This window comes from Chelonus insularis, unplaced genomic scaffold (genome assembly GCF_013357705.1).
Source record: "Chelonus insularis isolate UGA/USDA-ARS -01 unplaced genomic scaffold, ASM1335770v1 contig_56_pilon, whole genome shotgun sequence".
NCBI classification, from domain to species: Eukaryota; Metazoa; Arthropoda; class Insecta; order Hymenoptera; family Braconidae; genus Chelonus; species Chelonus insularis.
The window spans coordinates 554500-570758 of record NW_023276648.1 but is presented as its reverse complement, the minus strand read 5'-3'; the positions used below and the strand labels follow the sequence as shown (position 1 = coordinate 570758).

The 16259-nt window shown below is 32.5% G+C and overlaps 1 protein-coding gene across 2 annotated transcripts in view; it reads left to right on the top strand.

Annotated features, from left to right (window-relative positions):
- Nucleotides 1-16259, top strand: part of Nrx-1 (Neurexin 1) — a 763150-nt gene that overhangs the window by 321269 nt on the left and 425622 nt on the right. Inside the window, exon 8 of one of the 2 annotated variants that reach the window (XM_035088914.1) lies at nt 5130-5204. The exons of the other annotated variant lie outside the window; for it this stretch is intronic. Within the exon in view, the coding sequence (XP_034944805.1) occupies nt 5130-5204 (75 nt within the window). The remainder of the gene's footprint in view (nt 1-5129; nt 5205-16259) is intronic. 2 annotated transcript variants of the gene reach the window in all.

Sequence of the window (16259 nt, the reverse complement as noted above, 5' to 3'; positions counted from 1 at the left end):
ATATTCCATGCATTCTTTCTATCAGTCGTACCAGGATATAAATTATCGAATCACCAACACAAGTCATTTATCTTCCAGTCACGGCAAGGAAAACACATAATTTACAGATAGGAGCTGTGAATCGAGACGGAAAATTAATCACATACATTTAAAGAGTACATATTAGTGATAGTTTATAATGGTCATTTGGAAGAACAAAGTTAGAATAACCTGCAACTATGCACCAATCTGCACAGTTTGAAGAAGACAATCAAGCGAGCAACATATTAACAGGAGAAGACGGAAAAGAAGAAGAGAACAGTAAACTTACTTTTCAGAACACTCAATTCCTAGAAACTCTGAGTTTAGACTTAATTTAAAAACTGTTAAATTTAAATTCAGTTTTCCATGCTTAATACCATGGAGGCGACGGCGTTAAAAATTACTACAAAAACTGTTCAAGATGAATCTGTATCTCATTATAAAATTCACGCACATCAAGATTTATGTATTTTAACATGTATTTTAACAAGCGAAAGTTCAGTACATATCACTGGTAAATTCACAAAAGACGATGGGAGTGCTACATCGAACAGATTTTTACTCGCAACAATGGTTGCCTGTTTCTTATTGAAAGAAATGAGATATGAATTAAACAGAGTTGAAATTGATCGTAGTAAAAATGCGGGCATTACAACACTCATAAAGGGATTTCCATCATTTAGACCAGACCAAGAATATTCTTTAGAAAACAGTGGAATGGTACTTAATAATAAAAAACTATGTGATTCAAATGGAAATTTTGACGTCATCATACCTCTAAAATTATTATTCAGATTTGCTGAGGATTATAAACAAGTCATTGTTAACTGTAAACATGAGCTAATACTTGAGTGCAATACATCAAACTGAAGCAGCTAATGCAGCAACAACAGCGGAAAATGTATACATTACTCTTGGTACAATTGAATGGTTGGTACCATATGCTACAGTGTCTGATTCAAAGAAAAGTGATATGTTAATTTACATCAGTAAAGATCCATCGATATCGATACCCTACAGATCATAGGAGCTATATGAATATCCATCTTTACCTATAACAACGGAACACATCTGGTCTGTGAAGACAACAAATCAACGCGAGAAGCCAAGATATATTATATTTTCATTACAAACTGAACATAAAAATCAATTATCAAAACGCGCTGATATATTTGATCATTGTAAAATTAAAGATTTTGCTGTTTATTTAAATTTACAGCGATATCCATATGCTAACATGAAATTTGATATTCTAAATAGTAAATATGCACTCTTGTCTGAAATGTGTACAAACTTTTATTCATCCTATTATAATAAAAATGTTAGGGGGCCATACTTAAATCAAGAGAATTTTATGGAAAGACGACCGATTAATGGAATAGATTGTTCATGACAAAATGAATCTATTAAAGCAGGTCCGGTTGATGTTCGACTTTAATTTCAAGCTAATAAAATGTTCCCAATGGGTACAACTGCATACTATTTAATTTTACATGATAGTGCTGAGAAAATCTCCGTTTAAGTATAGGAAAGATTGTGCCGGAATAGAGCAAACAGAAGTCAGGTTTTAACAAAAATATAGAATCTTTATTTTTAGCACTAATAGATACACGACTTACACTATACTACTTTTTTTCACTAAATACAAGAAATGAATGTGAAGTCTAGAAATCACTGAGTGTCAATTGTGGTTACTGAATTTTAAATTAAATGTCTAAAAAGTGCTCAACTTGGTGTGTTCGATATTATTGACCTCCCACATGAGCTCAAAACGCTTCTCAAGTTGAGCAAAAATATGATTGTGCGCGTAGCGTTAGCCTATCAATGCAATGCAAAATGAATTTATTGTACTTTTGTGCATTTACTATGAAATGTCTTGCAATGTTATTTGATTTCTATTGTAGAATTAAACTTAAATATTTTTGATGATTCACAATAGCACTAGCACTAATGAGTGACTCAAAACTTCAAGATTTTTTAGGAAAGAATTCGAATAGCGTGTACACGTGAACGAGAATAGAGAAAGAATGGCGACAGGAACTTCATTAGTCAAAAGAGACAGGAAATTAATCAAATGAGTGACTAGATTAAGAAATATGGATTATTTGGTCGATTAGTTATCGACCTAGTCCCGAGATCAACGCCGAAGTTCCTGTCAGCTGGCAAATTCAAACTGAGAATTGATTAATTCTCAACAGATAGAATAGTTGACCATTAGGTGGACAAATTCGTAAATTGATTCAGAAAATGCATAATTATATGCTTATATTTAAGTGTAATTTCAAAAATTGTAATGACTTATATACTTATATACAAATGAAAAATTTAAAAAAAAAGCGTTGTATTTCTTTGAAAAAAGTCTTATAAATATTTTAGGATTGAAGGTTTTCTTATTATAGGAATAATTCAGAAGCATACATATAATTAATCTTGAAGTTCATTTGAAGAAGGAAATAAAAATTATATACAATACTTAATACTGTTTTGAGTCACTCATTAGTGCTAGTGGAATCCACTCCTAGATTAGGTACTAATACCTAATACCTAATCTAGAGATTAAGTGCAGGTCTCGAGTCTCTACTCTCTAATGCTATATAAAGCAATTTAACTCAATAAAAAAAACTAATGGTTGAAAAACTAATGTACAATACAGTTTATGAACACAGATAAGAATGATTAAATTACTTAAAGCAAGAAAAAAAAGCAAACGGTGCAAACTAACCATTGCTAATGAGATGTATATATAGATATATATTAACACAGATTATAATAAATGAAAATATAACACAATCTTAATAGTAACATTTTACTTCACTTCGAAGAAAAACTTTTTCTTCACTAGACGAATATTGAGTATGCTTCTTTTGAGATATATAAAAATATGTCCATTCTATTTTACTGCTCTTCTGATTCGGATTAATGATATTCAGTTATACATGTTTAAATAATAGGAAAAATGCCATAAATTCATTTCCGTTTGTTCGAAAACTCATAGTAAACATTCATTGAGACATGACTGATATCAAGAATGCTAAACTAGAACATGATGAGCTACGTACATTTTTTATCATGATGAAAATAATAAACAATTAGATTTTATTGCAAACGAACAATTGACGTATATGTGGCTCTTTTCCTCTAATAAAAAATGGAAAGGAGTAGTTTCCGATGAGTCAGGAAAAATAATAAACAAAACGATTCAAGTTCTAACCAATGATTATCGCGTTAGTGGCTCTTGAACTGCGATAAAAAAAAAAGAAGGGGTAGTGTCCTATGAGTGGGGATCGTTTTTTTTGTTCCTTTGTGTTGCACGTTATGTAATTCATTAATCGGCTGCTCTGTTCGGCCTATTTAGGGTTTGTTAATTCTCGTTTATTGAACGTTCGAAATTTCAGGTCCGTATTTAATGTTGCTCCTGAATTTTTTAAAGTATCCTTAAAATTTCAATAAAATCATTTATTATTATGTGACGTTCGAGCGAACGTCCCTTAATTTATTATTTGAAATTATGAGAGAAATTCAAGAAAGAATTGACAGCTAGATACTAATCTACTACTGAACTCTTCCCTGAATACCGGTAAACGAGGTTTAGTACTAACCAACGTACCAGGTACTCTGATAACTTCTTTTTCACTTATTTGTGTTCTAAGTCAGGTAACGAACACGGATTCGGATACACTTATGGTCTCGAGAAACCTAGATATGTTCTTTCAAAGGTTTTCTTTAAATGAAAGAAAGATTGAATTTTAATGATTTTTATTTTATAACTTCTCAACGAAATATTGAATTAAAACAAGAAAAATATTTAAATGAATAATAATTAATAATTAATTACCAAATATATCCTTGCGGTGAGGTGTCACTTTAACTTACACTAATAAAGTTAAAACAATCAAGACTCTAGGTATGATTGATTCTGACTTTATATCCCAACTATCAGTCCAAGACCGAAGTATGGCCCTAATAATTAGGTCGAGCCTATTCAGAGTTCACTGGAGGTAAGGTAGTGTCTCTTTTTATTTTTCAACCTTACTCCGAAGCAGAGTTAAACAGCTCCCGAAGTAAGTTCTACGAAGCAGAGTTAAACAGCTCCCGTAGAATGTTGAAAAATAATTGAGTGAAATAATTTTTAGGCTATATTCTCAACCTTACTTCGAAGCAGAGTTAAACAGCTCCCAAAGTAAGTTCTACGAAGCAGAGTTAAACAGCTCCCATAGAATGTTGAAGAATATAAAGGAATAAATAATATTGGAACTATATTTTCAACCTTAACTTCGAAGCAGAGTTAAACAGCTCCCAAAGTAAGTTCTACGAAGCAGAGTTAAACAGCTCCCAAAGTAAGTTCTACGAAGCAGAGTTAAACAGCTCCCATAGAATATTGAAGAATATAGTAAAGGATAGGTTACCAGTGAATCTGAATTTTTGGAGAAGACTGACAATTAGAGACAAGTCAGAATCAACGCCAGAAATTAGACTGAAGATTCCCTAAAAAGCGGCCCTTTTTATATCAAATGAGGCCCACTTACACATGTTATCTTGAGATATATGTTTAGAGGTCTTGATTGTGTTAGTATGTAGACGTGGAACTTTAGTCGTGGCGTTTTTGACGTCAAGAGATTTCCACATCTATTATTTCGTAAGATCATAGATAAGCTAACATGATGAAATCTCGTCCCTTATCTATTGTTTCATGAATAACAATTGTGGCCCTATAGGGTCTTATAGTTAACTTTTATTGTTACTGATGGTAAAATAGATTTCTTCCTTTTAAATGGACGAGAAATCATCCAATTTTACGGTTGTGACAATTAAAAAGTAGTTGATAAATCCAACTACTTATATGAGTAATAGAATTTAATATCTAATTTTTTGTATTTTTATATCATTATGTATATATGATTATAATACATTTTAAACAGTATATTAAAGTACAATATAGGCCATACATTTTCTGAATCAAGAACGTAAATAGATCGGGTAGCACAGATGAACAAGCCCTATAAGATGATCATCACATGTACACCAATTTATATAATCGAATCTTGATATAGCAAAATATCTGTGATTAATAATTCATTGAATTATTAATTGGATTGCCGCTTATAAAGAAACAACTTCCATCATTTATGGCAAAACGACTCCATGGTACAACGATTACATTTACCAACTCTGAATCACATTTGGTAAGCGTAATATTCATACTTTTCTTATAATAAAATAGTTGCACGATATCTCTCCACAGCTTATAATATATAGTAAAGCAGTTGTATAGCTTATGAACAGCTAACACTTCACTCACAATAATTATATTTATATCACGATTGCAATGTTCACAAAGATTAAATTGCTTGAACTTTCAAAAAAAATTGTTCATCGAAATAAAAAAAATGGCAAGCAAAAAATAAAATTATACATTCGAAAAATTGAAGAATTCTTTTTTATCCATATATTTGAACAATTTGACGTTTCATTCACCAGATAACGTCTTGAAATTATCTAAAGAAAATTCAATTACTCTCTTGGTATGAATGTAAACATGACATTTTTCGATTATTTGCACTGCTTCCTGTGATTTTGATCGAAAATCTCATGTCCACTAGATAATAATGGCATATTGTATCATATCTTTACGTTTTAAAACATTTGAAAGCATATTAGACGGTTCGAACATGGATGCATGTATGTATGTATATATGTATGTATGTACGTGCGTGCATGCGTGTGTTTGTATGTCAAGTTCTTTGCGTTTTCGATGTTTCGAGACTACTGAAGATATCAACTTCCAACGGATTACATTAAAAAGATAATACAATGAAGAAGATTTGAAAGAAATGTAAACAAATTTGGTCGATTCGTTTTTTTTTTCCTCCATAACGAAAAGAGTGTAAAATAAGCTGAGTCCAGACGACCTTTGAAAGAGATTCTACTTATAAAATGATTAACATTATTGACAACTGAGGTCAACATCTTAAAGATAATTAAGAACTTTATGTGAGCCTGGATGATAGTATATTGTTTGTAAGAACAGTTATTTTCTATGAGCATAAAAACCAAAAAATAAATATGAATTCTAATCGATAGTAAGTTTGTCGTCAGAGTCAAAATTAGGCCCAGACCAATTTTTTATACGAAGATTTAAAATATTCTATTGCTACGACATCGTCTGCGTCAATACTATTTTACTGTTATGAAAACTGAGAAACTAAGCGTAGTTACGCATAAATATTAAAATCTATGTTTTTTTCGGTATATCAGAAAAATCTCATATTCATTACATCCGATTCATGTGATGTATTTGAGTAACATGAAAATAGATCGATAAAGTAGAGTATGAAATACTTGATTTCTAGTTTGAACGGCTCAATACCTAATACCTAGAAAGTAAATGTGTTGAGAATTCACCCACCGGGCAATTCTCGATTTGAATGACCAGCTGATTGGAAAATAGGCGCCATCTTGATGTCGATAGAAGATTAATCAATATTTGAGTTGGTCTATTGACCCAATTCTAACATTTAATTTGACCTCCAAGTACTTCTGTCTTTCTTATCACGCCGTTCCTTGCTGTTCATTCTTAACAAGGACACGCGTGTTTTGAGTCAACATTTAGATTCACCAATCTTCTTCATTCAAGTCAAGTTTAGTAATTAAAGACATCAGTGTATTACACTTAACTATTCTGGTATCTTCTGAAGTGGATCCATCGCATTGTACGCAGGTTAACTACAATGTGCACATTCATCTTTTAAGGAGTGTACAGTGTACCTCTTGAACCATTTCACCAATCATCAAACATTTATTCGAAGAATTTTTAAAACATTCAACCAACTAGATTAGAGAAATTCTTGCGATTATTTAATCTGTGATCGTGATATTTAAATAAAGTGAAAAAATATAATTCTTATCTATTAGCTCATTACGATCACCTGAAAGCGTCCAATATTCAGAATGAGACTAGGTATTACTCGCCTAGGTGTTCGAATGTGAACCGGGTTCGAGTCCCTTTGCATTATTTTAAGTTTGGTCGAATTCGTCACAAAATGAAAAAAAAAGAAATTTATGTGTATTAATAATTCCCTGAAAACGGAAATTACTAGATGTAGGGCAAAACATATTTTTTAGAGTAGACCAATTTTGGGCGACTTGAACCAATTTAGCCTAAATTTTTATGAGAAAGAAAAACTCGCAAGGTCTCACGTCAAAATTGGGCTAACAACGAAGGTATCCCGATATGTCAACTCCGATCTTTTGGTGGCTAATATACATTACTCTGTATCATATTTAGATGAGAAGAACGTATTTTTTACTTTTGTTAACACACCTTTTTTGAAAGAGAAATAGCCTCCTAAACATAACCACCCTTCTCGGCAGTTTGAGAGTTTTATGTACTTTTGGTTAATGTTTTTTTCTTCAAAGGACTCAATGGGATTAATTTACATGAAAAATGCATTCATACGTGCAAATACATATATGGTAATTATTTGGTTTAGGTTGCATATGCATGATTTTCTTTAAATTTTAGTATCTTACACAATTTTGTGTGCTGAGCAAAAATATCTATATATTGGGCATGGGAAATATTTCTTCACATAATTTTTGAGACTTGAAAATTGAAAGATGTATACTATCTAGAGTAGTTGGGATTTTGAAAATATTTGATGTTAGAGAGATTGAGAGTAGAGGAGAGGGTGTTGAGATACAGGCCTAAATTTTTAACACACTCTCTCCCCTGTCCTATCCTCAATCCTCTCTAATATCAAATATAACTAGTTACTACTTATATAATAATATGACCAGCGAGCTCCAAAAATTGATTTTGTGTCATCATATTCGATTCAAAATTTCATCCAGTAAAGATTATCTAAATTATTATCTAAATTTTCAACTTTGAAAAAGTATGTGAAGAAACAATTTCCACGTCCTATATATATATACAGTGTGTTAATAAAAGGGTAACCGCAGAATACACCACCGTAATCTACGTAAAAAACTGAATAAAAAATTCCTGTGCGAAAATTGCGTGCGAAAATTATTTTTAGAGTTATACGCGTTTCAAAGTCGTAAAATTTGACCAATCAGAGAGCCGGTCACATAATGATAAGCGTCAATTACAGTACAACGGAAATAAAAATTTATTACATACATTGTTGATAAGTTTGCGAAACGAAATGACGATCATGAATATTTAACGGTTAGAAACTTCGGGTGAAACGTGAACATAGGAAGCCTTCTGTTGAAAAAAAGATAATTGTAGATGAATGCGTTAATTAATAAAAAAATTAAGACAGAGAATGAAAAATGGAGAATTTTTTGTTTTTTTTCGCAATTCTGTAAATTGGCAAAAATAGAGGAGTTATTAAATAATATAAACGACAAATAATAAGTAAACATTGAAGTGAGACAACTTCACATGTACAAGCTGTTATCATTGTTTATTGAGCGCGAATAGACCGCATATGTAGAATAATACTTAGGATTAAAAATAATTCTATGGTTATTTTTAATAACCATAGAATAAATTAATTTACTCACTCAATCTCTATTAGAGATGGATGCGAGAGAATTAGAAGAGTGTGTAGATTAGGAAAAAGGAAATGTATTGTGAGTAAATAAATAAGAGTAAAGACAGAGTTAAGAAAAAAAGAGATTAAGTAAGTAAATGAATAAAAGAAAATAGAGGGATTGAGGGAGTGAATAAAATTTTGAAAAAAAACAAATTACGTATGTAAAAAATGGCAGAAAATTAAATAAGAAGATGAACAGAAGAAAGAAGAGTAAACAACTGGAAGATACATGAGAGAGACTTAGATAAATAAATAGATAAAAAATAGAAAAAAAATTAAGGAGGTAGATAAATGAAAGGATAGGAAAAGATTTACTAAGTAGATGGATGAGAGAGAGGAGAGTTGTGGGAGTCAATAAATAAGAAATAATAGAGAAATCAAGTAAGTGAATAAAGGAGAGAGAATGAATAAATCAAGTGAGGAAATGAATGAGAGAATCTAATGAGTGAATGGATTAGAGGAGAGGGAGTGTATGAGTAAGTAGATAGATAAGAGAAGAGAGTGTATGAGTGAATAGATGGATGAGAAAAAGGAGAGAGTTTCTGTGAGTGAATGAATGAGAAAGAATAGAGAAATCAAGTGAGTGAATGAATGAGAGAATCTAATGAGTAGATAGATGAGAGAAAAGGTAGTGTATGAGTGAGTGGATGTATGAAAGAACGGAGAGAGTTTCTGTGAGTGAATGAATGAGAAAGAATAGAGAAATCAAGTGAGTAAATACATGAAAAAAAAAAACTGAGATTTAATAAGTAGATGGATGGATGAAAAGACAGATAATGTGAGTAGATAAATGAAAGAGAAGAGGGAGAGATTTGATGACAAAAAATTATGCACTATGCTTGAGGCTGTACAACTCGTCGCCGGCAACTCGTCTCTGATTAGTAAACAAGTAATTTTACATCTTCGCAAATATGCATCAAGTGTAGTTTTCGCATAGACATATTTGTTAAGATTGACCGGCAGAACATAATGATAAACTGTCCAAATACGAGATTTTTTCGACATCCTGTAAAAAAACATCACAATTACACAATATTTGTGACTTATTTTCCTATCAAACTTTTTATACGAGTAAGCTTGTAAAATGATGAAGGTTTCTACATATTTATACTGATAAATCGAACCATAGGAGCATGAGAAACATTGGAAATTCACTAAAATTCAGTGGATTACGTTCTATAATATGTTATAGAATAGCAGGTCAGCAATGAATATGACAATAAAAAAGAGCACATGAAGATTAACATAATGATAACTTAGTTATTAGGATTAGTCCAGCAAATTAATCAATGCAGGATTTATTCTAAGGAAAATCATCCAAGCTATATTCTGATGACTTGTCTTACATGTGCTCTTAGCTATTGTCATACTGAGATTCTTATCTGCCTTCTGACTCCGAATCTAATTAGTCTTCTTACACTTTTTACCATACACTGTGTGGAAAAAAACAGTGCTCGAAGACCGATGATGCTAAGAGACAGGTCTTGGAACAAATGTGACAAGGAAAAATAGCACATGAAGATAAACTAAATAATGACTCAGTTAATTAGGTTGGAAGAGTGAATGAACGTTTAATTTCGACAAATTAACTAAGCTATATTCTGATGACATTTGACAAGTACTTTATGCTACTTTTTGATAAAATTCATTACATGCCCTCTAACCCAGCTTCTGATCTCGCTGCTCACACTTTTTACCATACATTGTGCGGATAGAAAACAGACTTCAAAGATCAAAAACATACGAGGCCAGAAGGCATGTCAAGAAACTCATATAATCATAGAAATAACACATAAATATACATATAATGATGACTTAGTCGATCGTCATCAACTAGTGCGTTATTGAATGAAAGATTTATTTATAAAAAATCATGTAAGCTTTATTTTAATAACTTATCTTACACAGACTGTTTGCTATTGTTATATTGAGTTTTTTCCTTGCCCTCCGACCCGGTATCTGATCTGTCTTCTTACACCTTTTATTATGTACACAGTGTTTCAAGACCAATAACATATGATGCTGGAAGACAGGTAAGAAAACTAATGTGACAATAGAGAATAGCACATGAAGATAAATAAAATGAACATCTAGTCGATTATCTGAATACAGTGAATCATTGAATTAATGATTCTTCTTAAAAAAATTGATCAAGCTTCATTCTTATAACTTATCTTACATGATCTTTTAGGTATTGTCATATTAAGTTTTCTACCTGGCTTCTAGCTCAGTATTTGATCTGTCTTCTTACACTTTTTATGATACATTGTGTTGATAAAAAACATTGTTTTAAGACTAATAACTTATGATGTTGGAGAACAGGTAAGAAAACTAATATGACAATAGAGAATAGCACATGAAGATGAACCAAATGATGACTTAGTTAATCAAATTAGACTAGTGAATCAGTCAATAGAGGATTAATTACAACAAATCAATCAAGCTTCATTCTGATGACTCATCTTACATGATCTTAAAGCTATTGTCACATTAAGTTTTCCAAAAAGTTGTCAAAATTCAACAAAAGAAACTAAACTCAAATTCAACAAAAGATACTAAATGACCAATGATAATCAAACTGGAAACTATTCTATCATCATGGGGACGATTGGCGTATCCCATACACGGGCACACACGAGTGCAAGAGGACAATGTTTATCATACTTATGTGCTCGTGTGTGCCCGTATATGGGACACGCCAATCGTCTAACTTTTTCATTCCAGCCTATCGTAGCTGCTCTGCGTGACCACCATCTTCTTCAATACACTGATTGACGACGGTTAACACTCTGTTCGTTGCTCGTTCAATCATTTCTGGAGGAATGGCTAAGGCTTCTTCTATTATTCTATTTTGAAGATCTTCTTCATCTAGTACCGGAGTAGCATACACTTTATCCTTGAGGTATCCCCACAAGAAGAAATCTAACGGCGTCATATCTGGTGATCTGGGGGGCCACTCTCGATACCATGATTCCAAACCTATCCATCCATCAGGAAATAGATTATCCAAGCAATTCAGTACATCCCTACGTCGATGAGCAGTCGCACCATCCTGCTGCCAGATAATGTTTGCTCTTCTTTGCAGAGATACGTCTTCTAGCAGCTGTGGGAGATCACGTAAAATCTCCAGGTAAACGTCCCCATTGACGGCATTCGGTAGAATGACTGGACCGATCTGTTATACAGGATTGGTATCTTAGAATCATTTACAAAATTTTTGCGTGTCAGAAAAAGAACCACAGTAGACTAAAAAAATCAAAAAATGAAAAAAAAACTATATTTTCTTGTTATTTTTTAACGTTAATGCTCTAAAAATATACTGATAATGAAATTCGCTTGGAAATACTGTTAAAATAAACTTAAAAGATGTTAATTACCAATTGATTATGAATCAAGCCGCACCAGACGTGAACTTGAAACCGACGCTGAGTTATTTTTTCACGGACACATCTCGGATTTTCATGGGCATATATGTGCTCATTGTGGAAATTGTATGGGCCATCTTGCCGGAAGATAGCCTCATCAGTCCAAAGAATGTTTTTTAGAAAGTCTTCATCCCGCACTTGTCGTCTGAACCATCGACAGAACCGAAGTCTAACAGGTAGATCACCATCCTCTAGATATTGTACAGGAGTATAATGATAGGGATAAAGACCGTCATGTTTCAAAGTTTTATGGATTGTGACGTGATTGATGTTGAGGTGCCGTGCAGCCCTTCTAGTGCTTGATTCAGGATGACGATCAAAGTAATTGAGAATTTTTGCATCTCGCCTGTGATTTCGAGGATGACCAACATCTCTTAAAGGAACTGAAACGATGGGCCGATGATTGCGGATACGATCTTGGAGGCGATTAAGGACTTGAATGCATGGATGACGATCACGATCAGGGAAGCGTTCGGCATACAATCTTGCTGCGTCTACTACGTTTTCATGACACTCATGAAGCACGCGTATTATATCTACGTATTCATATTGTTCGTATATAGCCATTTTGCAAAATTCAATAAAAGTCTTAACGATATAATGAATGTACAACTATGAAGCGTATAGATATTTATTTAAGCAACAAAAGCTATAGTAACGCCGTAAACAAATTGTCACCTAACGACATTCACGATGAACTGCAATAACAAATGAGGCCAATTTTTGGGAAGAAATCGAACTATACATGCGATCATTCAACGCTAGATAAAATATAAATATTCTTGTTTAATACGAGAATAACTCAATAAATATATTTTAACCAAAATATTAATGAATTCTGAAGTAAAAGGAGCTACTTCCCGATAACAGAAATTATTTTTATAGAATAAAACTAAAGCTTTGAGCATTAATAGCCAAAGCTAATAATGAAGTACTCCAATTAATTTCATTATGAAAGAAAAAAACTAATTTATTTAGTCTCCAATCCACTAGTGTTAAAAAATACTTAAATAATTAATCAATTCGAATAATAATAATATAATCTTTAATAATTTAATAAGATTTTATCTTGTAAGACAACTTATGAATCTATTTAAAATATGACAATAAAACTAATAATAATTTGCTGTTAGCACGTCGACACGACTGGCCACAGCGTACGAAGTTTCACAGCTTCTCGAAGATGAATATCGCTGAAACATGAATAAATGTGAATTTTGGTCGTTAACTGAAAGATTATGCAGTGTTTAGACCCATGATACATTAGAAGAATTTAGTAAAACTTGAAAATGTACGTGAATCAAGTGGTTTAACCAGCTGATAATCTATGTTCGTTGAGATTCGTGATGAATCTACTGAAAATTGTAGCCGTGTACGCACTTGATTCCAAACTTGATATATCTGAGTTGAAAATGAAACGGATCAAATCGTTCAGTCAGTAGAAATTCGTGACTGAATTTCACAAAGATTTGATAGTATGACCGTTTACGTATTTGATCTGTAGCAAAGTTATCATAACTTTGACAATACTAATTCAGGGTATAAGTCAGCAGGACTTGTGGTCAATCCCATGGAAACGTTTGAGTTTCCCTCTAAGAAATTGTGACTTATACGCAACTGAATTCACCAAAAGAAGTCAAGTCACTTACTGACTCTGATCAATAGCAAAATGAACTCACGACTGTTGAATAAATCCAAAATCCCTTTCAATAAGTATGATATCCAAGATTGAACTCAATAATTAGGTGAAAATTGCCCAGGAGAAACACCGTCACTGAGTGAGATGCACTTACTCTCTCAATGATTTTTTAAGACTGACTCATGAGTCCCTCATTGCCTATAGGACCCGTTAATGTTTTACCAATAAGATCACGCCATGATTATAAACAAAGATACTAGTGTGATTGAACGAACGCAATAGATACATGACTCTAAGAGAGAAAATGAGATTAAGTTTGAATGAGTTCATTATAATAACTCTATGAACAATTATTATATTAAGTCATGGACTTTATTTGTCGCAAAAAATACAGAATGAAATGCAATTTTTAAACAACTAGACAATAGCAAACAAAGCATGTGAAACAAGTCATCAGAATGTGGATTAAATGATTTTTTTGAAATTGATTCTGTATTAATTAATTTGCTAGACTAATCTAATGACTGAATCTAAAGACTAATGACTAGGTTATTATTTCATTAATTATCATGTGCGATTCCTTATTGTCACATTTGTTTTTGACCTGTCCTCCAACCATGTATGTCTTTCGTCTCTGAACTCTGTTTTCTATGTACACAATGTATAGTAAAAAGTGTAAGAAGACTGATCATATTCTGAGTCAGGAGGCAGATAAGAATCTTAGTATGACAATAGCTAAGAGCACATGTAAGACAAGTCATCAGAATATAGCTTGGATAATTCTTTCAAGATTAATCCTGAATTGATTAATTTGCTGGACTAATCCTAATGACTAAGTTATCATTATGTTCATCTTCATGTGCTCTTTTTTATTGTCATATTGGTTTCCAAACTTGTGTCCCAGCATCATCTGTTATTGATCTTCGAGTACTGTTTTTTATCTACACAATGTATGGTAAAAAGTGTGAGAAGACTGATCAGATTCTGAGTTAGTGGGTAGGTCAGAATCTTATTTTAATGATAGCTCTGAGCATATGTTAAGTAAATTCAAAGAATTGATTATCAATTTTTGAAAAAAATTGCGAAGAAAAACAAAAAATTCTCCATTTTTCATTCTCTGTCTTAATTTTTTTATTAATTAACGCATTCATCTACAATTATCTTTTTTTCAACAGAAGGCTTCCTATGTTCACGTTTCACCCGAAGTTTCTAACCGTTAAATATTCATGATCGTCATTTCGTTTCGCAAACTTATCAACAATGTATGTAATAAATTTTTATTTCCGTTGTACTGTAATTGACGCTTATCATTATGTGACCGGCTCTCTGATTGGTCAAATTTTACGACTTTGAAACGCGTATAACTCTAAAAATAATTTTCGCACAGGAATTTTTTATTCAGTTTTTTACGTAGATTACGGTGGTGTACTCTGCGGTTACCCTTTTATTAACACCCTGTATATGTACATATATGAAATTGACTAGCATAATTTTCTGCACAACATGCTAAACTTTCAAAAAAATTAATCGTATGTAATTTAAACTGAATAATTACCCATAATCCCTGCTAAGACTAGTAATGAAAACATCAGATGAAATGTATTTATAAAAATGCGAGGAATATTATTTATTCTACGCTCTATTTATTACAGTTATCTGCACAATAATGAGTCTAATCATTGCATGACTCACATTTATGATGTTGGTTAAAAAAATGTTCGATACATAATGATTTTTGACACTGAGAACGATAAGGTAATCGCGATATTTTTGCATTTTGGCATATCACCGTACACATTATAGCAAATGCAAAATTTACGGGCTTTTTCAATCCATCGAGTTGTATGTCGGTGTAACCACTTTCAATCTAAGAATATTTGACAAGATTAATGTATCAAGGAGATGACAATTAATTATGATTAAATTACTGCAGTTTTTCCATATTCTGGATCTGAAGACATCGAGATAAACATTTTCACAACGGTGAATATCTTTAACTCTGTCGTGTGACAAAGTATAATAGTACTATGATAAATATAAATTTTTGATTTCTATTATTAACTTTGCTCACACAACAATGGAGGATCCGGCATCCAATCTCGAGCCACGTCGGCGTAGAACTACTAGTCGAGCGCTCGTCGCTAAAATTTCAAGTACGCACAAAAGAGAGCAGTTACTATCAAGAAAATCCCGGTGGACACTAAACTGAAGGTAATTAAGAGGAGGTTCGAAGACAGGAGCTAAACTACAGCTACTAGAGGACGGTAGGTAGTCTTCCGCAGAAACAGCCAATTTTATTCAAAGTCTCAACGAGCTTCAGAGCAGAGAAGTCTGAGTTGACAATGAATTCAAAGGCACCACCAGTTATAGTGAGATAACCGAAGCCTCAATCTCTCTATCAACTTCTGATCAAGTTCAAGTTCACCTGGTGCTCTTCTATGAACCACGCTTTCCGTTGGCACAGCGAGGCACTCTCGCTCGAAACCGTTGTTGATAAAATATATATCAATTCAATTATTCGATATAATTATTAATTATTGTTGCTTCATTCCACCTCGTCATCTGATCCAGCTTTCTCAAGGCCAACGCTACAAGCGAGATACAAGTAAG